The sequence below is a fragment of the Vombatus ursinus genome, unplaced genomic scaffold (assembly GCF_900497805.2).
Source record: "Vombatus ursinus unplaced genomic scaffold, bare-nosed wombat genome assembly UNPS02000749.1, whole genome shotgun sequence".
In the NCBI taxonomy this organism is placed as follows: domain Eukaryota; kingdom Metazoa; phylum Chordata; class Mammalia; order Diprotodontia; family Vombatidae; genus Vombatus; species Vombatus ursinus.
In genome coordinates, this window is record NW_020940527.1 from 23040252 (window position 1) to 23064959 (window position 24708).

A 24708-nucleotide genomic window follows, 5' to 3' on the forward strand; every position below is an offset into this window, starting at 1 on the left:
ATCTATGGTGACACTGCCCACCTTCTTCCAGAGAAGTAAGATACACAATGAGATACACATTTTCAGACATGGCCAATATGGGAATTTATTTTGTTTGACTGTTCATATTTGTTATGGGGGGAGGGGTGGTGAAGGGAAAGAAAATAAGTACTGATTAGCTAGAAAAAGTGTATTGTGGGTTTTTTTTAATTTATCTATAGGTTTGTCTTAAAATAATGCTTCTTTAAAACCTATTTTTATTTTTCCCATTCTTTTAGGTATCCGTTACAGTACAGATGTTAGTGTGGATGAAGTCAAAGCCTTGGCATCTCTGATGACTTATAAATGTGCTGTGGTTGGTAAGAGAGCTTCCTTGTTTGTGGTAGGATGTTCTAAAAGTGCTCTAAGCTCTTAGACAGAAAAGTGGTGTCTGGATGCTGTTATTTTTATTTATTTTTTAAAATTAATGTATTTTTAGTTTTCAGTAATCACTTCTGTAGGCTTTTGAGTTTTAAATTTTCTCACCCTCCCTCCCTGTGATGGCATGCAATCTGATAGGCTCTACATAAGCTGAATGTTATTTTTACAAGATACTGTAGTAAGGAATTGAAACTAAATTGTCATTAGATGCATTATTAATTTTTGGAATTTTTAACTGGCTTTTGAGGCATATGTGTTTCCTTCTATTAGTATTTCTAAGAAAATACAGTTTTTTTAATGTGGGTAAACTTTTCATTTACTCCAGTAACTTATTTTCATGTATAATCTATCTTTACATAAAATCAAAACTTCCTGAAAGAATGCACTGCCTTTTAGTAGGACTGGATTAACTAATAACAAATTTGAATATGATAGAAATTCTGATGAAACAGGTAAGCCACAAAAAATTCTTACAGGCCTTATTGTATTAAAAAGTTAAAGTGATTTAAGGATAGCTTTGATAGGACATAATTGTTAATTATTAAGATTTAGGGGAAAGGTTGAATTTTGTATTCAAAATTTGAAAACATTTTTACTCAAAGTATTCAGTTTGTCTTTTCTTCCATGTTTTGCTTCAGATGTGCCATTTGGAGGAGCCAAAGCTGGTGTTAAAATCAATCCCAAGCAGTATTCAGTAAGTTCTACCTTTATGTGTATGTGGGAATTAGAATAATGTTCCCTCTGCCCTTCTTCTGTGTTGCTGTTTTCCCAGCTGATTTCCCCTTTCCCCAGAGGTGAGAGTAATGAACCCTATTGCTTAAAAGACAGATGGAAAAACAAGTAAATAAGTTACTCATTTGGTAAATTGCCATATGAAAAGTCACCTACTTGATGGAGCTATTGACCTTTCTTTGTACATTTCCTTGTAGATCCCTGTACATTTGGAAACCACTGTTTTCTTAAATAATTGTTGCTTACAGTGAATTAAACATTTTTTTGTTTGTTTTTTGATTTGATTTTGTTTTTTGTCTATCTCATCTCAGACACTATATAATGGGTTCAAGTCTTTTTGTATTGTTAGGTTTTATCATTTTAAAAAAATGAGTCTTTCAGTTCTGAGGCAACCACATAACTCATTGTATTTGGACTCCCTATGAATTCTAAGTTGTCTCCAAACCAATTCTGAATGTGCTAGATATTTTAAATATAATGATAGACATAACTCAGACAGTCCTTTGAGTGTGACCCCATTGTGAAGAGGTCTCTCAGTTAGCCTGTGATAAGCTGCCTAGAGATTGCAAGTGTGGCTAACCAGTGGGAAAAAAAAGGCCCACAGAGCTGTAAGACAGGGCCCTTTTGAGAGTGGCTGCTTTCAGTTGACTTAGCATATGTGAAGATCCTACCACTTTTGGTTAAATATATAACTGGGCCAAAAATATATCTGTTTCTTTATAGGATAATGAGTTGGAAAAGATCACAAGAAGGTTTACCATGGAACTAGCAAAAAAGGGCTTTATTGGTATGTATTATAATTATTCACTTTAATAATTTAGTCTGGTTACAGAAGCCAGGGCAGTGGTAGAATACTTGATTTCGTGGACCTAAGTGCCAGGAACCATACCATGGTTCTTCAGTGAGTGGGGAAGGGGGCTGAACAAACTGAATGAAAGAGTGATAGACTTCTCATACGGTGAAGAGATTTGTTAGCCACAGTGTCTTCCAATGAATGGTGAAGTAGGTGCCCTGAAGGTGATTGGATAGATGTATATCTGAAAGGAAATGAGGAGACATGATTCCTATGGGATGCATCAGAGCTACAATGTGTGGAGGGGAGTAGGAGAGATAGAACATTCAGTGGGTAGCAGCAGAGAGTGGGGCCAGATGGGTAGTAGGCCTAGGAAGCAGTATGTTGATGGTACCAGAGGACATCAAGAACTCTGCTGTGTCAAAATATGAACTACGCTTTCCTACTTCTGTGGGGCATATTTGTTCCCGGTGTGTGTGCCTTCCTCAAATATGGTTGGCCACATGTGTCCCACATAAGTTTATATTTCACACAGATGTTCTATGCATGTATACTCCCCAGTGAGGATGTGGCTATTTTGTGAGAGACTGAGCTCCACATTTATGGGTACCCAATAACTCTGATTTGTGTTGTTGATTTTTCCAGCTTTTTTAAAATTTTAATTAAACATGTCCATTCACTGAAAAAAAAAGAGTTTAGTCTGGCATTCATCTAAACTGGTACTGAGAGTTGTATTTTTTTCTGATAAATATGCATATACTTAGTTCCAAAGGGTGCTACTCTCCATGATATCCATTAACAGAATAGTTCTAGTTTGTTCCCAATCAGTCTGTGCAATTAGGATAGTAGAGAAATGGATCACAATTTTGTTTCATGAAGACATAAAAATGTATTCAATTAGAAAGCATTTATTCTGTCCTCAAGGAGCCTACATTCTAAAGAGCAAGACAGCATGTGCACATATCCTTATGTACGAAATATGTACAAATGAAAGCAAAGACCTTTTGTGAGAAGGGACATAGCCTTATGGTGGGTCAGGAAAGATCTTGTGGAGAAGGCAGCACTTAGCTAAGTTTTTGAGAATTTGAGGGATTCCAAGAGGCAGGGGTGAGAAGGGGGAGGGCCCCCAGGCATGGAGGCCAGCCAGTGTGAAGGCATGGAGTGACTTCATCCCAGAGTACATGGAGGCGAGGAATGTAGAAGACTTGAGATCCTAAAGTCACAGAGAGCTGTTGGAGGTCTGGAGAATGACCCTGAAGCTGTGAGCTCGGTTTTGGACATGTTGACTTTGAAGTGCCTATAGAATGTCATGTTCAAACTAGACAGTGGGCTATTGGCAACGTGACAAGCATGGAGCTCAGGAGAGAGGCTGGGACTGGACACCAGGAACTGGGAATGCTCTTTATAAAGAGAGCTAGTGAGGTCACCAAAAAAGGAGATAGAGAAAAAAGATTATAGTGAATTAGCAACTAATTACACACATTGTCTTTGTTGATGTGTTCAAAAAAAGGAGCTGTGGCTGTACCTTAAGGCATTATATGTGGTCTTATTCCTTTTAGAAATGATACTTGAATAGGATTTTTTAAAAAAATATTTTAAAAATTATAACCTTACTGTTCCTAGAGGCAAAGGAAAAAAACCTGGTGGCTTAAGATAGTTACTTGAAACTAGCCCTTGAGCCATCATTGACAGATTGGATGAAAAGTTGATCATCGTACTTCAAGCCCTGCGTCGAATGTCACTTAACCTTTCAGTGTCCGTGTTCTGTCAGACTGTCATTCTGCAGCCCAGGTACCCATCTGCATTGGCAGAGGGAGTTTTTTCACTGGAACTTCCCATGCTAGTCAGAGTCATAGGTCTAGTCGAAAAGAAGATGGGAGGTGGGCACAGGACAATCTAGGAGATCGTGGTGATAAGCCTCTGCTGGATGACTGTCTGGGCATTGTCCTGGCATTTGTTGGCTGGGTCAGACCTAAGGGCTATGTGCATCTGTCCCACCTAGCTGTGACCCTCTTTGTTTCTTCCTTATGACGTAGAGGTGACTCTGGGTGCTTCAAGCTTATGCCAGGGGCTCTGAGTATGGGCTCAGGAATAGACATTGGCATCTGAGGATCAGCCTTGTTTATCACTAGAGGCTTGTCTGACCATCAGTTTTTTGGCCAAAGCAATTTATTTATGTAAAGTGCTTTGCAAAGTTTAAAGCACTATATAAAAGTTATTATTTATGGAAATTTATAAGTCATGGAGTGATTTTAATCTGCATCAGTGACGGAAGTATCCATAGTGATGAAACCATGAAGTACTTCAAGAAGATAGAATTTTCTTTCCCCAGCCCTATTCCCTATTTCTGTTAGTGATAGTTTTGTCCTTCTAATCTCCCAAATTTGAAATCTCATCTTGATTAGAACTGAGTATGAGGTAATAGAGTTTCCAGTTTAGTCTGTTTCTACCATCTCTAGTATTTGTCCCCTTTTCACTTAAACTACCCCACTCTCCCCCAATCATTTCTCATCTGGACTATTAGCTTCCTACTAGTCATCCTGCCTCTGGTTTTTCCTCCTTTCAATCCAATTTTCACTTAACTGCTAAAGTGATCTTCTTGACACACTGATCAGACCATGTCACTTGGCAGACTGAAAACTCCCTGGCTTGTGATTGCTGAGGAATAAAATAGGAACTCCCTATCCTGGAATTGAAGGGCTTCCACAATCTGGCTCAACTTCACCTTTTCAGCCTTATTTCTTTCTAGACTGCTTTACCACACACTGCCTTTGAGCCAAACCAGACTACAAGCTGCTCCCTGATGGCAGAATCCTGTACTCTTCCCCCCGAGTATTTTCCTAGACTCTCTGCCATGCCTAGAATGTACACCTTTAGTGTCTCCACCTGTCAATCCCTCTTTCTTCAAGACTTCTGTCTGGTACCACATTTTCCATGAAACCTTCCATGTCTTGCACCCCCAGCTGAAAATGATCTTTTCCTCTTAGAATTTTCATAGAACACTTCATCCGTGTTTCTCTTTCGCTCTTTTCACATAGTTCTGCCTTGTATAATGCTTAATGCCATAGACCCCTTATAGACGGTAAGCCCCTTAAGGGCCAGGGTCTGTTTTTCTTCTTTGTCTCCCTATTGCGTTGTGGGTAGTAGGCACCTAACAGGAGTTGAACTGAACTAAAACACTTTTGCCTTGTCTACACAGGTAATAAAAATTTTTTATCCTTTAAAAAAAATTCTTTTAAGAGTAAAGAAATAAACTTCATTTTTCACATCAGGCATTAAATTTTAAGACTAGAAATACAATCTCTCCTTCCCCCTATCTTCTCCCTTTAAAAATAACAGTAATAAAAGATAGTAATGAATGTGAAATTGTTTACATTTGGAAACATGACTTATTTATGGAATAACTAAGGAAATAGTGCCATATTTTATTAGACCAATGGTGTATCCCTTTGACAGTGATAACAGGGAATATTTTGTGGGAGTACATAATTGTCCTTGACAGCAAGCTTCAAAGGTAAGTACACCATATAAAAGTAGATGAACACCATATCTCTAGCTTCTTTAATAAGCATTATAAATTAATTTTTCTAGGTTCTTAGGCCTACTTGTACTTTCAGACTATACCACGTATGGTAAATAATAACCCCTATATTCTTAAAATTTGCTATAAAAGGTGATAATAGCAGTCTATCTTGGTTATAGAATACAGAATTTTGAAAATAGTTACTGGATAAACCATCCATAGGTTACCAGTTTTCAAAGAATAAGAGCACAATAAAAGTGTGCCTAAAACACTCTTAGACGTTGTATATTTTTCAATTATTTAGAAAAGTGTTTTATCATGCAGTACTTCAGAGTCACCCCCATGATTATCACTTAATATGTTAGTTGATTATATATTTGTAAGAAGGAAATAAATCATGAGAGTTGACAAAAAGGGGGGGAAATGTTTTTACCATATTTCTGTTAATTATTTACCCCAAAACTAATACTTTGAAGTTTCTAATAGTCTGAGATTTTTACCTTGATATACTTCAAGATTCTGTAAACTATTATTAATCCTTTTTCTTTTAATTTGTTGGCTTCTCCTTACATAGAAGTCTTCCCATCCATAGGTCATTTTAGTTGTCTTTTCTGGCCCTTCTCCAGTTAGCTTTCCTGAAGTACAATGTTTTTAAGAATGAATGAAAAAAGTATTATTAAGCCCATATTATATGCCAAGCAATGTGCTATGCACTAGTGATACAGGTAGAAGATAGAGGTCTGTAGTGGGTCAGTCTGCAGCTTAGAGTCATTTTTCAAAAATGTATTCTCTTTTAGCACTCAGATTACATTTTCCTGAAGAAATAACACTATGAATGGTTAAATTTTCAGCTGGTCTACACAATAGTCCAGATATGCAGCATAATTTTCACAGTGTAAAATTGAGAGAAATTAGGTTTTCTTTATACTTATTCTCATCTTACAAATTTTTTGTCCCTGTGGCAAGGGTTTATTTGAATAGCCAAAGTATTTAACACAGTCTCATTTTTACTCTCACAGCAACCTTGTGAAGTAGATGATGTGGATGGGCATTATAGCAGATATACAGATGGGGGGAGGGGGCTGCTGTGCTGCCAGAGAGTTAAGTGCATTGCTTGTGTTTGCATAGCTTTCTGGTAGGAGGGCTGGAGCTAGAATACCTTGACTGGTCCCATGTTCTTTCCACTATATCTACCATAAAAATCAACCTTGGGTTTGTTTTGTTTGCCTAATTGATCAGCAGCGCACAACGTATTTTTCCAAAAGAAATTTAAATACATTGCTAAATGCTTTATAAGAGATTTGGCTTTCTGTGTACAGTAAAACAGTAAGTTAAGTCGAGTCATGTGGACTGTTCAAACAAATTTTAGGCTAGATTGGCTTTTGTTATAAAGGGCTCTTGGTCTTCCTGTCACTAGCTCATGTTGATTTAGGGTTAAAAATTGATTGCATTGGCCTTTGTCGTTTGCAAACAGGACCTGGTGTTGATGTTCCTGCTCCTGACATGAGCACAGGTGAAAGAGAGATGTCTTGGATTGCAGATACCTATGCCAGTACCATAGGACATTATGTAAGTACCAGAGAAGGGATTGGTTTTAAATGGTTTCATTTTACTGGACGTCAAATTGTCTCTCTTAGAAAGCAATATGTTTTGGTGGATGTTCACAAATCTTCCTGTTCTGCTTTTTTTTTCTTTTTTTTAAGAGGAGAGTGGTCCCTGACACGTTTTATACCCTCAATGTAGGGGGAAAGAGATTTATTTGCTTGGTACTTCTTGTCTAGATTACAGTGCAGGCATGCCTTCCCATCTATAGAATTATTGTGCATCTATCTCCTCCAGAGGTACTCTGGAGGTCCCAGGTTATTCCCTAGGTGCCCAGTATACAACTGCCTTCCATCATCTCTTGCTCTCACCAATATGCCTTTCCTCCCTTTGCTGCTTCATGAGGCTGAAGTCATCATTGGTGATAGGTTGCACATGCAGACTGGTGAATGTTTTCCATCTCTTGCACTCTGGGTCTTCCACAGTTTGAGCTTTTCACAGCATGTAATGTTCTCTGATTTACCACCGTACAGCATTACTGGGAGAATTTTTTTTAAGCTGATCTGTGACTTCTTTGGTATAAGGAAGTTGCATTGAAAAGGTCCTTTCCGAATGCAAATTGACATCTTCTGGTCTAAGCGTTAACCAGGGCACTGAGAAGTTAGATGACTTGCCCCGGTTACTCAGCCAAGAAGGGTCATAGGCAGGTCTTGACCCCAGATCTCTTAATTCCCATTCTTCATGCCCTATGTGCCTCTCCTGGCATCAGAAATGTGGGGTTTTGTGTCAGGAAGCAGCTGGAGATAGTGGAAAATACCATCTACTGTAGCTAGTGAAGTCCTGCATGCTGTCTTTCTCCTGTCTTGTTTCTAGTTCCTGTTCGTCCTCACTCCCTGTCCAAGATACACGTGCTGATGGCCTAATTCAGAGGACTCATCCATTTGCTTCTATTAGCAAATCCTGTGTGTCTTTAATATATAAATGGAAGGAGGAAGGATATTAAAGCGAAGCTTTGTTTTACTCAGTAAAATTTTTGGGAAAGGGGGTAGGGGAAATAAATTCAGTAGTATCCTATATTTTCCATGTATTCCACTCACTTACAAGGTGTTAAAGAAATGAGAAAGTAAAGATAATCAATAATTATTGCTGGTTTTCAAATCACCTCTTTTAAAAAATAACTGCTTTGTTTTTTTGGGTTTTTTTTTTTGCTTTAGTATCTTCTCTTCTTTGCAATCTTGAACATGAGCCTCTTGGTACCTTCAGAATTACTGCCTCCAGCACCTCTTTGCTGGTTTAAGCCATTCTTCCTGACTTGTCATTTCTACTGGTGCTAAGTTCTTAGTCTAAATGTAGCAGTTCCACCATGGTTGATAATGGGTCATTCTGGAAATGCTGTTCAGATCTGTTCCAAGTTCTGTCTCTTTATTGACCTCTTTCCAGTTTCAGTTACAGATGTGCTTAGAGTAATCTAGCTCAGTTGCGTTTCACAGCAAACTCAATGCAGACTGATTTGGCAGTGAGAATGGCAGACCCACTCTCCCATGATGTTTTTACAAATAATTTTTGTTTTGCATAACATGTCTTCCTGTTCAGCAAGGAGATCAGGTATTTATGGAGTTTCTGGGTGCTTTTGTCAGCCTTGTTGTAGTGACTGGTTTAAGAAAAGGTGATAATCAAAATCAATGTCTTTACCCTTATTACTTAGTATTTTTGAACATCAGTAGTTTTTTGAAATAAGTCAAGGTGGATCTGTTATAATTCTGCGGTGTCTTTTCATGTTTACCTTTCTAATTTGTTGTTAATTTTGATTGCATGCATTCTGAAATGACTCACATCATTAATTTGTAATTTCCTGACTTAATAGTCAGTGTCTTTTTTTTGGTGAGTTTTCTTGCCAAGTCTTTGATTCTTTAAGAAAAGTGTTCATGTTGGTCAGGTTTGAATCTTCTCAGTGGTTTGCAAGCTTTTAGTCTCATTTCTTTGTACTGGATAATTTTCCAAATTTTTTTTCATGGTTTCCTTTCTCCCTTCCTCCCCCTCAACAATACCTACCTGCACTTTGATATATGGACTTCAGAGTACAATGCAGTGGAGGCAACAAAGCACAAGACGTATCTGGGGAGCAGTGAGAGGCATACACTGTCTGGAGCACACAACACATTGTGTTAGAGATAGTACAAGTAAGGCTGGAAGGAGTAGGTTTGAGACACTGGAAAACCTCAAATGCCAGGCTAAGGAATTCACATTTTATGCATTTGAAAAGGGTAGGGTTTGAAATCAGATACCATTTGGAAGTCGGGTTTCTTAGCCCAGATGTGAATCGATAAAGGCCAGGACGAGGCTGGTGGCAGCAGGAGGGGCCGATGCAGAAAACAAGTGAAAGCAGCTGCATTGTCTATCTTCCGGCCTCCAAAGGCTTTTTTACCCTGCTTTTATCAGGTCACCTCTCTTTTCCAGTTGGTCTGACAAGTGCTTTCATGCTCCCTCTTCTCAAATAGCCCTCATAGAGTTTGCTGCTGCCAGCTTAGGCAAGATGTTGGTATGCTTAGCACACACTGACAACAAAAGAGAGCTTTGGTGCAGTCATCCAAACATCTTGGTACTTGTAAACTGAGGTTCTCTTGTTGAAATAACATGAAAAAGAAATTCGGGCCTCAGGCAAGAATACTATTGTTTTAATTACTAATTGCAGCTCATGAAGCTAAGCCTAGCAGGTGCTCTTACAGGACAGCACTAAGACAGATTGTGTGGGTAGCAGGCCTTCATGGCGTACTTGAGTCCCTTGGTGGTGGTTGGTGAGGCTAGTGTCCAAGCTAGCCTGGCTCCTGCTTTCAGCTACTGCATTTGCAGGTTGGCATCACAAGTGGTGTGCTGCCCTGCACTCTTAAGAGAGGCTTTAATTATTCGTGAAAGATAGCTGTGGGAAAATGAATTCTATAAATCTCTGCTTTTATACAGTCGTTTGCCTGCTTGCATTTGCTTTAGAAACAGCTTTCTAAATCACTTCCTATGCTTTACCACCCACATTGCATTTGGAGCTTTGCCATCAGTAAATGAAAGCATACTGTTTAGTTACCAAAAGGTACTGCATTCCTGTGTACTAAAGGACTTTCAAAAAACAAAAACAAAAACTTAGCTCCTTCACTGGATAGAAATCTTAATTTCTTATACATGTCTATCTGAACACCAACTTTGCCCATCTTTTTGATCTTAGATTTTAAATGTTTGTGGTGATTGTTGATGTGTGAGCAGAGCTCTAGCTGCTTGAGTAAGATAAGAAATGGGGGAACTCTGTCTAACCTGTGTCTCGGAGCCAAGACATCTCAGTTCTAGTCTTGCCACTAATTCTATAACCTAGGATCTCTTGGGAAACCCCCCTATTGCACCTCTCAGAGGGAGACTCAGTACTTCCTAAAGTATCCTCTTCTGCTTTGGGACAACTCTTTAATGCTCTTTCCCCTACATAGAATTGAAGTCTCTCCCTCTCCCACTTCTGCTTATTGTTCTTACTTCTGCCCTTTGGCTCTCGGCAGAACAAGGATACTTGCTCATTCATATGGCAGCAGTCTCCCATCGGTGTAGCTGTTCTGCGGGCATCTCAACATGCCAAAACCAGAACGAGTCATCTTTCCTCCAAAAGCTGGCCCTCTTATTTCTGTGGAGATTGCCACCATCTTTCAGGCTCTGAGATTGGCAGCTTCGGGGTCACCCCCAACCCTTCACTGTCCTTCACCCTCTATGTCTAATCATTTGTAAAATCTTAGTTTCTACCTCCACAATACCTTGTGTATGTCCCCTTTTTTCTCTTTATTTAACTGCCACTTTCTTTATCCCCTCTTCCCCTTCAGCTTTCTACTTGGGCTCCCTGCCACAAGCCTCCTCTCCACTCTGCCCATCTTCAGCTACCAAAGTATAGGTCACTCCTGCTCAGTGGTGCCCCACTGGCTCTAAAATCACATGGGGGCCCTGTATAATTTGGGCCTCAACATCCAGCACTATCATGTTCCTTCCCTTCTTCCAGTTTATGGCTTTCTTCCTGTTCCTTGTTTTTTCACTGCTTACTCATTTCTCATAGTAAAATGAGGGGCTCTTCTCCTTTTTATTCAAGGAGTCTCAGGAGTCATTGAGCAGTTAGTGATTTTGAGTTTTTCTAGAACATTTAATGTCTTGAGTTATCTCATGTATTCTTCATGCCCTTCCTCTCACACGATCCCCTCCCTTCTCCCTGAATCCTTGAGTTCTGCCCAGTGTCATGAAAGTATCTCCTCCATGCTAAAGGTGCTATGGAACGTGAAAGCACTCTGACAACAGCAGAAATGTGCCATACAAGTGCACATCACTTTTATATGTTACGACTTGCTGTAATGGAAAATCTTATCTTTAAAAAATCCCCCCCAAAGTTTCATTTCTAGAAATCCTGTGGTGAGATCCTGCAAACCCTCTGCAAACAGTAAAACAGTCTACCAGTTGGTATGGAGGAAAAAGTCATGTCCTCATCTGGGGGGAAAAGGAAATAGCTTTTACTTTCAGATTGACTGTGGATGACTTCCAAGTTTAGTAACCAGCCATGGAGATTAGTAATGCTAAGGATCTCAAGCTTGAATGAACTGCTACAGGAAAGTAAAGTTTTTTTCCTTTATTTGACATTTAGTGTGAAATCTTAGTAACCTTAATCCAATGTAAGATAACAAATTAGATATTTCAGAGACATAACAACTCTTATTTTTTTGGTTGAGGTTGAAGTATCCAGTTAGAGTATTAATTGAGCTGCTGTGATCAGAGCACTTTTCTTCTTTTTTTGGGTCTCCTTTAGTGAACTGTTGACTCATTTTTCATGATTTTCTTGCATTACTCTCATTTCTCTTCCCAATTTTTCCTTTACTTCTCTTCCTTGATTTTCAGAATCCTTTTTGAGCTCTTCCATGACCTGAGATCAATTCATATTTTTCTTGGAGGCTTTGACTTTGTTGTCTTCTGGTTGTATATTTTCATCTTCCTTGTCACCAGAGTAAGATTCTATAGTCTTGAGTTTTTCTGCTGCTTGCTCATCTTCCCAGCCAATTACTTGACTTTTAAACTTTTTGTTAAGGTAGGCTCTGCTTCCAGTGTGGAGGATGTACTGTCCCAAGCTTCAGGGCTTTGTGCAGCTGTTTTCAGAAGTACTTCTAGGTTCCTGTAAATTTTCAGTTCTTCCAAGGAGAGGTGTTTGTTTACTCCTCTCCTGGCCTGTGCTCTGGTCTGTGAGTGACCACAAGCTCTGCTATGCCAATGCTCCTCCTTGCCCGAGGACTGCCACCCAGATCCAAGTATGGACAAAGCAAGAGTGCCAGCAAAGAGATCCCTGTAAATCTTCTGATCAGTTTGATCCCCTTCCTATCTATGGGCTGAGAGCTCTGGAAGCAGCTGCACTGCGTTCTCTTTCAGGACAGACCTTTACCATTGACCTGGGCTGAGAAGTCTGTAAACCGCCACAGGTGCCTGTGATTCAGTACCCTGAGGCCTGCCCCAGGTTTTCTGGGGCCCATCCTTGCCAGCATGGCCCACACCCAACGCTTCTCCCAGCCCGGTGCAACAGACCTTTCCCATAGCCATTCAGGTTGTCTTGGGCTGGAAATTTGTTTCACTCTCTTTTTGTGGATTCAGCTGTTCTCGAATTTGTTTAGAGTCATTTTTTAATAGGTGTTTGCAGGGGTTTGGGGGAGAGCTGAGGTGAGTTCCTGCTTTTACTCTGCCATCTTGGTCCAGAGCACTTTTCTAATAGGGATTCTAAAGAACAGTACCACCAGGACTTGTCCTTGAAACACTTACCTGTCAACTTGGAGAGAAGATGTAGATAAGACAGTTTTTGTACCAAGTCTCTTGTGTCTTACATGTAGAAATTATATACTATGACTGTACAAAGTGTTATAGGAATGGGAAAATAAAGATAAGGTCAGAGTGGAAAGGGGTTAGGCTGGGAATGTAGAGGGATGGGCAGTGACATTAATAATGCCCTGAAGACAGGGCTTCTTGTGGGTTGGGCTCTTCCAGCTTTGTGAGTGGTGGTTAGTAAATCCTTGCTGAATGCGCAAAGGAAAGGAGTCCACAGTTTGGTTGATTAGCCATGTAATAAGGTTTTGGATTTTTGGTTAAAAGAATTGTTACCTCCATCAGGTATCACTGGGCTGCTTCCCTTAAAGAGCAAAAAGAACCAGAACTGGGGTGAGGTGAGCTAATGAAATAAACTTGTCACACTTAATATTCATTTAGCTGTATCTTTAGATAGTGTGGCCTCTTCCTCTGGTGTGTCTTTAGATGTTGAGGCTGGTAAACGGGGCCACTTCTGCTCCTTGAGGAGCAGCCAAAGAGCCTGCCTTAGTTCTCTGCTTTTTGTCTCTCTTTCTGTAGCTATAGATTTTCATATACCCATTTTATCAACTCTAGGATCAGTTTTAAAATAACTTCTAAAAAGTGTCTTCTAAAGGACCCATTAACTGTTGAATGATGTTCTAATGAAATGTGCCTTGCTCTGAAGGCTGTCAGAGTATCTGGGCCCCATGACATTGCAGAGGAACAGCAGGTTAATTGTATGCTTAGCATACCATGCACCGAGGTGCTCAGCCCTCCACTTGTCACTTTAAATAAAAAGAAGACAAGCTTAGCTCAGGAGTTGATGGAATGACTTTGAAAGCTGGGATTTCCTTGAACAACTTCTCTTCCCACCCTGTCTACCTCCCAATAGCTGTGGAAATGATCCCAAGAAAAACCATTTCGAATTACCAAAACATTACATGTTAGGCTTTACTTTGGTTAGAATACAAAGTTTAGATCTACCATAAGTAGAACTGTTCCATTTGGTTCCCATATGTGTGCCTAAGTGCTTTGACTCTAATATACTATGTATCATATCTAACACCTGACTCACTGTCCCTCCTCATGTACTCAGCTCATTGGCCTCTGCCTTTAGACTAGAGATATCAGTTGATGTTTCTTCAAACAGTCTGACTTTCCAGTTCCGCAGTCACCCCAACCCTAACCCTAGATTGTTTCACCATCTACTTCTTCCACCTCTGCTCACAGGCGACTGAACGGAGCTAGAGGAAGTCAACCCAACTGTATTAACTGGGTCAAAATGCAACCCTATTTTACTTAATCTCAGGTATATATAATCACTGTAACAAATGTTTTTTTTAACTTCTTTTTCCTTCTTCTTCCAGCTTTTGAAGGGGGTACCCTGTTCTTTACCAAGGCCAGCTCTTGTACTTGTACCCTTGATGCCATCTCCTACAGTGGAATTCCCCTGTGATCAGCCCCTCCCTAATCTTCCAATCTGTCCTTGTCTCCTGCTGTGTTCCATGCTGCCTACAAACATGCCCTCCTTTAAAAAACTTTCACTTGATCATAACATCCCTCAAGCTATCTTCATATTTCGTGTTTCTCAATACTCATTCTTTAAAAAACAAAACAACAATAACTCTATCTCTTATTACCTTCATTTCCTCTCCTTCCTCACTTCCCTGCTCCTTTCATTCTGGCTTCCAACACTCACTACTAAACTGAAATTAATTTTTCCATCATTACCAGTCATCTCTTTGTTGCCACATCCAACATGACCTTTTTCTCAAAACTCATTCTTCACCTTTCTGTGGCATTTGACATTGTTGACCACTCTGTCCTTTGGATACTGTTTCCGACCTGTCTGAACACTTCTCAGTCTCCTTTCTGCATCATCATCCATATCACACTCTTTAATTGTGGGAGTAACCCGAAGCTCTGTCCTGGGGCTCTCTTTTATTTCTACACTCTTTCAGTGACCTTATAACTTCGATGGGTTCACTTATTTTTAGGCAGTTGACTCCCACATCTCTGTTGAATATAAATTTGTCTTTGTATCCCCCACACTTGGTGCCCTCAGAGATGTTTTGTGATTGATACATATTCAATTAAGCTTTAATTTTCTTATAGGATATTAATGCACATGCCTGTGTGACTGGCAAGCCCATTAGTCAAGGTGGTATCCATGGGCGTATCTCTGCCACTGGTCGTGGTGTCTTCCATGGAATTGAAAACTTCATCAATGAGGCTTCTTACATGAGTCTTTTGGGAATGACTCCAGGATTTGCAGATAAAACATTTGTTGTTCAGGTAATTATTTTTATTTCTTTTAAAGTTAGTTAAATAAACATTGGAAATATTTGTTTTAAAATGTTTTCAGAAACTTTACTTTTCATCCAAAGTAGATAATACTGCAAAATTTTGCCATATAAAACAATTCAACTGGGATTAATGAAAAGAAATATTTTTTATATACTGTAATAGTTTAAAGCCAGTGATTCTAATGCTAGGTGTATACTTTTTTGATATGAACTGAGGGACACACTTTCTTCAGTGGTAAGGACTGGTTTAGAGGTCTTTGCTGTTTGTGGAATGTTCCCACTCTCCTCTTCCTATGCTTCAACCCAAACTTTGTATCCAAAAATAACAAGAACCTTTTAAGCAAGAGTCTAAAAAGTTTACTGAATAATGAGATTGAGCAAATGAGAAATAATTCATTATAAAATAGTGATAAATCTCTAATGGTGTTTTTATGTTTTTTATTGGAGCATCAGGGGCCTAATCATAACCATTGTTACTCCTTCAGCCAGAGAATAATTGTTATATCTGGAATAATGAGAATAATACGGCCTAATAATTACACATTGTCCTCTTGGTTGCGTAATAAGCAGAAAAATGTTCACCACATCCTCTTATTAGAGGAAGCACACATTATTAATTTGATTATCTAGAGTGAATCCATGGGGTCATTATGGTGAAGGGAGCTATACAGGGCCTGCTCTGAAGGGAGCCCTTTAGTCACACTCAGACCTTGCCCTTAAAGGGGTTTCTGGCCAGGAGGTACACAGCCTAGCAGGGGCCACACATTCTGTAAAACAGTACATTTCTTTTAAACTTTGGAACAAGAAAGATTTTACTCTTCTCTCTTTTCTCCGCCTCCAACTTTATGAGTGTGTGTGTAGATTTTACTTGATTTTAGTTTATAGCTTACTTTATACAAGTCATAAGGAAAACCCTTTTCTTTACACTGGAGTCACCTAGATTTGACACCCACTAACTGTAACAGGGCAAACCATTCAGCGTCTCTGCTTCCTTTTTTTTTTTTTTTTTTTTTTTAATTTTTTTTTTTTAGGCAGTTGGGGTTAAGTAACTTGCCCAGGGTCACACGGCTAATAAGTGTCAAGTGTTTGGTCTGAGGCTGGATTTGAACCAGAGTTCAAAATCCTCCTGACTTCAGTGCCGGTGCTCTATCCACTGCGCCACTTAGCTGCCCCCTGTCTTCCATTTTCTTCATCTCAACAATGGAGATATATCCGTGATAGTTATGAGGTGGCTGTAAGGATCAAATGAGCTAAAATCCTTGTTATTTTCGGGGAAGAGCACTGGAGTTGAAGTGAGAAGGTGACTGTGGGCCAGTCCTTTTACTAGTATTTTCATCTGAATGATGACGCGGTGAGACTATGTTCTCAGAAGCCAAAAAGGGAGTACCTAAATCTTCTCTTGTATTCCAAAGACCCTAAGTGGTCAGACTTTATTTATATTCAACAGGTGACTTACCCTTTAGGTAGGAGCCAAATCCTATGTTGTCATAGTTATTGGCAGTGGCATTGAGACATGCCTCTAAAAGGAGGGTGTATCTTGGCAAAATAAGCTCTCCAGCTGGAAATGAGTTTGCATTATGGTATTAGGTGAACATACAACAGGGCTGTGAGTTGAAGGAGTTGTCATGCAATCTCAGTCATGATGTAAACTGGCTCTGCCTCTGGGCAGGTGACCACACGGTTTCCTCAGGCTCATTCTAAGGCAGTGCTGCATAAATGCCTATGCATAGATGTATGTGTGTGTCACACGCTGTTCCTTCTTCACAGGGATTTGGTAACGTAGGCCTTCATTCGATGAGATACTTACATCGTTTTGGTGCTAAATGTGTTGGTGTTAGTGAATATGAGGGCGGCATATGGAATCCAGATGGCATTGACCCCAAGGAGCTAGAGGATTATAAATTGGTATGTCACCCTTGGGAATGATCTGTAAAGTCTCTGAAAGAATTTTCTGTCTCCATGTACATTTACTGTGGTTACTTTTACAGGAATTAGTTTTACTTATAATGTCCTTTACAGAAATTAGTTTTACTTATAATTCCCTTTACTGGTGTTTACTACTTATAAAGAAAGGCTCAAACATTTATCATTGCATATAGAATCATTCTTATCTTGTTGGGGGTGAGTGGTGGCCCTTTAAGTTAATTATGGCATGGTAGAATTCTAATGCAACCGTTTCTTCTGTTTTTTCAACAACAGCAACATGGAACAATTATTGGCTTCCCTAAGGCAAAGCCATTTGAGGGAAACATTTTGGAAGCAGAATGTGACATACTTATTCCTGCTGCCAGTGAGAAACAGTTGACTAAGTCCAATGCACCCAGAGTCAAAGCAAAGGTGAGACTGTATATAGAAAGGTTCAATTGTATCTCTGTCCCACCCTTCCCCCCCCCAACTGCATCTTTTCAGCAGGAGGAAATTAGTTGTAGGTGTGGAATACTGCAGTCTACTCTCAGGTTCACTTGATGTTTGATTCATTTGGTTAAGCTGCTTTTTCCCCCTCCTTTTTTGTTGTTTGCTATAAAGGATAACTCTGGATTGGCACAGGAAGGGGTATATTTATAAGTTGATGACATAAAAACAAAAGATGAATTATAGTTTTTAAAGGAAAGAAAATCCCATATTGACCTCCTACTTCCCTTCCTTCCCTGCCTTCTCCCCTTCCCCCAAAAAAGGAAAGAAATCTTCAATTAGATATTATTAACATGGACTAAAGTTATTAATGGTTTCATGAAAGATTACATTTAGATTTTCTCAACAAAGCATTGTATGAATGGTCATCTTAACACTATTATTAAGGGTCTCTTCTTTGAAAGATAAGAATGTTGAAGGGGGTCTTGCAAGAGGCAACCTTGAAAGGGTACCCTATTATTTTAATTTTTAGTCATTTAAAAGAATAGTAGGAGCTGAATAAAGCTGCTCCCGTCTTTGGTAGAATGTATTTGTATGACCGTTGCCCTGTGACTCTCCTTTTTAGATCATTGCTGAAGGTGCCAATGGACCCACAACCCCAGAGGCTGACAAGATCTTCTTGGAGAGGAATATTCTGGTTGTGCCTGTAAGTTGTTGTCATCATGGTCTCCTTGTTGTCATTGTTTCTAATGGATCCTAACACTTTTACAGGTAGTGGGGATTGTCATGTCATGATTTGCACAAGAAGTTGGTAGGATCATGATTAGCAGAAACTTTTCTTTTAACTTTTAAAACTCTAGCTTAAGGTTATTAGAAATTGTCATGGATTGTCAAGCTAGGTTACATTTTCCCTCAGTTTCTTCAACTGTAAAATGAAGGCGCTCAAGGACTGACTAGATGCTCTGAGGCCCCGGCACCATCTGACGTAATCCCATTGCTTCCATGCTTAGAACCAGGATCTGAGAAGGCACTTTAATGTGGTTCTCTGGTGGTGGGGGACAGAAGCTGTATTCTGTAACAATGTTTCAGTGGACCAGTGAGAAGAAAAGTCCTCTCCCATAAGGCTAGAAAACATCTACACCTGCTGACTATAGGAGAAAGGCTTGAAAGAGTTTACATTGTCAGATCTTACAAAGGGTGATTCCCCTTCGGTATTGGAATTCTAACGTCATCTGTCCATGTTCATTATGACGGTTCTGCATGCACAGATGAATTGCTGATATTTCATTTGTGATATATTTTTGTGTCTAGGATCTCTTCTTGAATGCTGGAGGTGTGACAGTGTCCTACTTTGAATGGCTGAAAAATCTCAACCACGTCAGCTACGGCCGTTTGACATTCAAATACGAAAGGGATTCTAACTATCACCTGCTCAGTAAGTGCTGAGAAGTCTTAGGGCCAGTGAGAGGATCATTAGAATACTAATTGAGATTGTCTTTGGGCTTTTCACACTTTTCATAAAGCTGGAGAAATTTAATTTGAGAAGAAAAAGTAAATAAGAGTAGAAGAGTTTACTTTGACACAGACCTGTGAGAAGGGAGGCTGGATAGATGATGTTAAATACATGTTATTTTCGGCTGTGGAAGGGCACTGCCTAAGGGACATCTGGCACCCAGCTGTGTTTAAAGTCATGGCCGAGGGTTTTGAGAATAAAATGACACCAGCTGTCCCTGGAACAGAACTGGGCCGCTGGCTTGGGCCTTTCCTTGTTTTCAGCCAATGCCAGAATTAATTGTGGAGATTTCATCTTTGATGAAGAACAACGTTGGCCCTGAAGGTGGTTCTGAGAATAGGGATTTGCTGTCACATCTGAAGTTTGGGTGAAAATTTTTATTTGCACCTGTTTCCGTTGACCCTTCCCACTTGGCATTTTCTCTTTAACAAGCTACACTTGTTAAGATACCCTTAGTGTAATGGTTATTATGGAAACAAAACAATAATCTAAGTTCACATTTGAGTAGAAACTTTGACAATGTTAAAAGTCTCCTTTCTAACACAACGTTTAGTGGGATAGATGGAAGAGCAGGACATGATCATCATATGTTTAAGAACTTTGAATTTCCATGTTGATTTTTAATTATGTCATTGTCCATTTTTCTCCCATTTCTCTCTAATCTTATTTATTCTTGACTTCCTTTTTCCCCCCAGTGTCTGTTCAAGAAAGTTTAGAAAGAAAGTTTGGCAAGCATGGCGGTACTATTCCAGTTGTACCCACAGCAGAATTCCAGGACAGGATATCGGTGAGTAACTTTAGCAGGATCATCTTTTTTGCATTGATTATTCTTGGTACTCAGGCCCAGTAAATTGGAATTGATTTGAAGTTTTGTGTTCTACAATAATTGAGGTGCTAATAGCTTTGATATGCTCGGACATTTTACACCTTCTACCTGAGTACATTCTAAATGTGGAGTGAGCCTTCTAGTCCCATGTGTCTGATGGCTGATAATAGTAAAAGAAGTTAATGTGTTTATTATGTATCTTAATAGGATTATGAATGGTCTTTGTACAAACAAAATAGATTCCATTTTTAACTTTCTAAAATGAAAAAAAATTTAACATCTACTGTGTTCTGTTAGCTCAATACTTGCAGTATTTGCTCATATGTTTGGCTAGGGACTGAACCTGTGATGTCATTGGTCTAGCAGACTCTTGAGTGAAGGAGTTCCCCTCCACCTGTGCAGGTCGGCAGGCACCTTCTTGGCCCCTTCTGGTATTAGAGTTGCCTAGAGCACTGAGGGTAGGTGACTTGCCCAGGGTCACACAACCACTGGGTGTGAGAGCCAGGACTGAGCTCTTCCAGGCAGGTCTTCCTGGCTTCTGAGGCCAGCTGCATTGGCTCTTCAGCACTGCCTCCTGTTGCTCATGTTAATTACTGAAATCAAAAAGGACGTTTTCACAATTTATCACCTCAGTCTAGTTGAAAGTCCCTATAGCAAATAGCACTGGTGTGTACTATTAAAACTGAGGAATGAAAAGTGCCCTTTAGTAGTGGTCTGCTTTTTCTCAAATGAAAAAGAGTGGAGAAAGGTTTTTATCCTCCACATAGTATGATTAAACTGTCAAGGAATATTTTTTTCTGTACAAAATATTGACCAAAAGTTAACTTTTGGTAGCATGAGATCCATGACCAGAATATACCATTTTCCCTTCTGACATTGCACAAGAATAGCTCAGGTTTTCTACGAAAACAAACAGGGCTGGATCTGATCTAATCTGAGTACATAGTTCTGTCTTGACCATGTGGTTCCTGAGCTGTATCTGTTCAGTGCCTTTAATATCAAGACTGCTAAAGGCAGTCTTTCTTCAATTTAAAAAAATGGAGAATTCTTAAACTGGAAACTATTTTGGATTATTTATATGATCATAGCAAATTACTTTACCCTGTGTGTGTGCTGCTTCCCCCCCACCTGAATATTTCAGTCTCCCAATGTGGTTGGACTGTCTGACTGTAAGAGGCACCTGGAACCTAATAACAGCCTTTCCTGTGGTCAGAGAGCCTGAGTGGAACCTCACTGAACCTGATGTCATGAGGCGGTGGGAGAAGTCCCCCTCCTCCCACTTGCCCCAAACCGTGTATCCAGAAAGTCTGCTTCTGAACCTCAGTTCTCTCACCTATGAACTAAGGCTAAGTTACTCTCCCCCCATAATTCATTTATTTCCATGTCATATAGTGAGGCATGCCTTCATTCACCACATGCTTCTCTTGAATGATGGCCCTATTTAAAGGGACATTTGGACAGAATATAGATGTCACAGCTCCTTTATAATGGGGTTTTCCTATTCCTATTGATAGTTGTGGAGATGGCCTGCAGGCATGAGGAGCCTTCTTCTAAAAATCACATTACAAAAATGTTTATAAAGATCCACCTGACTTTTGCAGAAATACTTGTGAGTGCCCAAATTTCAGTCATGACTATTCCTTCTCTGTTTTCCCACCATAGGCATATTCATTTGATTAAAAACATATGCTTGTACGGCAGTTTTAAAATTAGGTATACTCATAACCAAGTGTTGAGTCTTTCTAATGTATTTATAGGTGTCAATTTTTAGTTGGCAGTGGGGAAATAAAAGGGGACAGCAAAAGAATGTTTTGTTAAATTCATTTTCTGTCTTTGCAGGGAGCGTCTGAGAAGGACATTGTACACTCCGGGTTAGCATATACGATGGAGCGTTCTGCCCGGGTATGTAAGCAGAAATAATATTGTTTTGTTTTCTGCCAGTCATATCAGAGGTAGCTCAAAAGTGTCATTTTTCTTGAACTTTAATAATATCAGTTTTAGCTTCTACTAAGTACAGGTCCTACAGATTTTCCAGCATTATACCAAAGAGTCTTTCTAAACTCACCTTAGTGCATGTGTGCACAGTACACACAACACACACACACACACACACACACACACACACAGTCTTGCTTGAAATTGTGCCTTTAGATCCTATATCACTTAACCCTGAAATGTTAGTGCCATTCATTAGGGAATTATCTTGGGCATTAAAATGATTTTGTTCTAGAACCAGGGCACATGTACCAGATATAGAAGAAACTGGCCACAACCTCCAGATGTTGAGGATTCTAGATTCCCAGTTCTGTTTAAAGTCCTGATGCTTATAGGCAAAGAAGATTGAAACATGAGGAAACTTATCTGTCTTAAATATGTGAATGTCACATTAGTTCTCGGGGGAAGGGTGGGGAGTAGCATTTGTCTACCTTGAGTCATAGGCTTCTGTTTATGAATTTGTTTGTTTTTGTTTTCTGTTTTCTCTTTTTTGATCTTAATGAAAATATCCAAAATGCCTACTGGGGCCCCTTACACATGGTAAAAATATTTGCAGGAACATCTCAAAGTCTGACTTTCATAGAATTTAGTTATTTGCATTATGGGGCAGCTCAGTGCTGTAGGGGCTAGGATGCTGAGTCTGGAGTCAGGAAGACTCATCTCTCCTGAGTTCAAATCTGGCCTCAGATACTTCCTAGCCGTATGTCCCTGGACAAGTCACTTATCCCTGTTTGCCTCAGCTTTCTCATCTGTAAAATGAGCTGGAGAAGGAAATGGCAAACCACTCCCATTATCTTTGCCAACAAAACCGTAAATGGGTCATGAAGACTGAACAGCAACATTATCAATAGATAAACACATAGGTTATAATCATTTTAATCACAACTTTTTTTTAACTTCAATAAATAAGACTGGTTCTGTTAAGCTGTTGCATTAATCAAGGTTGGATAGCCACAGCCTGTTGTATGTCTTATTTGCTAATTATGGGGGCTTTTTAAGCATAGATGGCCAAGTTGCTTACTTTGACATATTTTCCACTCTACATTTCAGCAAATTATGCGCACTGCCATGAAGTATAACCTGGGGCTGGACTTGAGAACTGCTGCTTATGTCAACGCGATCGAGAAAATCTTCAAAGTGTATAATGAAGCCGGTTTGACCATCACATAAGCGAGTTAGCAGTGCTCCTGTCTTGGCATTCTCTCTTCACCACCTCCTCCTGTTCTACATCCTCTTCCAGCCTATGACAAGTTTACATGTAACCACAGAAATATCTTTTCCCTCATGATTTACTGTAGTGGACACTTCTCAACCAGTTTCAGTCCAAATTAGTCTTTAATTTTTTTTTAAACTCAGATTCATGGGTCTAACGATAACTAGTTTGCTCAGTTGAGGGCCATATGGTGTGTTTTGCTACTCGGTGAAATGCCTTCTCTCTATGGGCATACCACCTGCTCCTGAGGCTGCCTCCCTACCTCAGGAGTCATCTGCTACAGCAGGCGAACGTCCGGTGGCTCATATTAGCAGTCAGCTCCCTCACTCCCTCACTGCTCATTGCAGTTTTGGTGAATGCTGTGACCTGCCTGAGACTTTCCAGGGGGCTTTATTATGACTAAGATGGCTGTCCTGCAGGGAGTTAGATTGTTACTTTACATCAGCAAAATACCTCCATCTGACTTGTTGCAGAATTATAGACTTTTTCATTAGTCAACGTTTTCCCTTTTTAAGAAAAAAACAGAAAACAAAACCATGCTGCTGTAATAGAATTGCCTTTAATCATTTATCAAACCTAACCTTGACTCAAGCAGTGAGATGCCTATAAATGTGGATGAAAGAAGCTAGTATTTTTATAACCTGAAAAGAACAGTATCATTTATAGTTTATCAACTGTGTACAGTTATCCAGCAGAAACTAAAATCCAGTTCATAATAGTCAAGTTCTCCTCTTTGTAACTCAACTGATGAATGGGGCTTGTTTTTCTTTTAACATTTAAAAATATTCTGAACTTTGCTAAATATAATCCTGACATATACTCCGACGAATTTAGTAACCTCTTAATCATAATAAAAATGAGGTGGGGTTTTTGGTTTGTTTTGCTTTGAGATCTGATCAGATCTCAGATTGCTAGGTATTATGGTGCCTCGTTGAAAAATGAATTAAAATATGAAGTCTAACCAGAAACAATTTTGGCCTTGTCATTTGGACCCTAGCTGGCTGCTATATTGGCCAATGACTTTAGTCTCTGGAAGTCTTTGTATTTTCTCTTTATTTAGAGACCTCACATTCTGAATATAATCAAGCCCAACAAAGTGGCCCTTGACACAAAATTGGATCAGATCTGGTGGTTTTATTTTGTTTTTGGACAAGTTCACTTCTTGGGGTTATTTGGGGAAGCGTTTTGTCTAGAGTCCCAGTGAAGTGCCAGATATTATTTATATAGTGAAAGAATTCTCCGTCTCCCCCCTTTTTTTAACAGAAAAAAAAAATCACAAATTTCATGGTTTTTTTTTTCTAACTACTTTGTAACTGTATGACTTAACAGGTTGATAAAAGCAGTTATTAAAAGTTCGTCTTTTTCAAACCTATTGTTTCTTGTTTTTTTAAAATTTCTTATCTAATTGTGTATTTCAGTATATTCAGATGATATATTTTCATCCTGAGGCCAACTCAGTGTTTTGTGAGGCCCTTCCTGGAACCCTGTAGTTGTGAGAAGGCCCAGCCTCACTTCTCCCTCTTCAATACTGGCTCATCCTCTTGGGCTTCCCTCCTTCCACCTGAGCTGCTTCCTTTCCCCTCCTCCCTCTCTGACCTCATTCTTCAACGATTAGCATAGTTCGCTCCATCAAACACTCTCGTCCGGCAATTCTGAAACCCTGGCTATCATTGTACAAAAGCGAT

The 24708-nt window shown here is 39.5% G+C and overlaps 1 protein-coding gene across 1 annotated transcript in view; it reads left to right on the top strand.

The window, feature by feature from the left end:
* GLUD1 (glutamate dehydrogenase 1) overlaps positions 1-23991 on the top strand; it is a 38258-nt gene extending 14267 nt beyond the window's left edge. The window contains exons 2-13 of the mRNA XM_027860190.1: positions 258-338; positions 1038-1093; positions 1855-1918; positions 6922-7016; positions 14934-15113; positions 16892-17029; positions 17324-17461; positions 18102-18182; positions 18788-18911; positions 19685-19776; positions 21655-21717; positions 22861-23991. Of these exons, the coding sequence (XP_027715991.1) occupies positions 258-338; positions 1038-1093; positions 1855-1918; positions 6922-7016; positions 14934-15113; positions 16892-17029; positions 17324-17461; positions 18102-18182; positions 18788-18911; positions 19685-19776; positions 21655-21717; positions 22861-22980 (1232 nt within the window). The 3' untranslated portion in view covers positions 22981-23991. The remainder of the gene's footprint in view (positions 1-257; positions 339-1037; positions 1094-1854; positions 1919-6921; positions 7017-14933; positions 15114-16891; positions 17030-17323; positions 17462-18101; positions 18183-18787; positions 18912-19684; positions 19777-21654; positions 21718-22860) is intronic.
* The last annotated feature ends 717 nt before the right edge of the window (positions 23992-24708 follow it).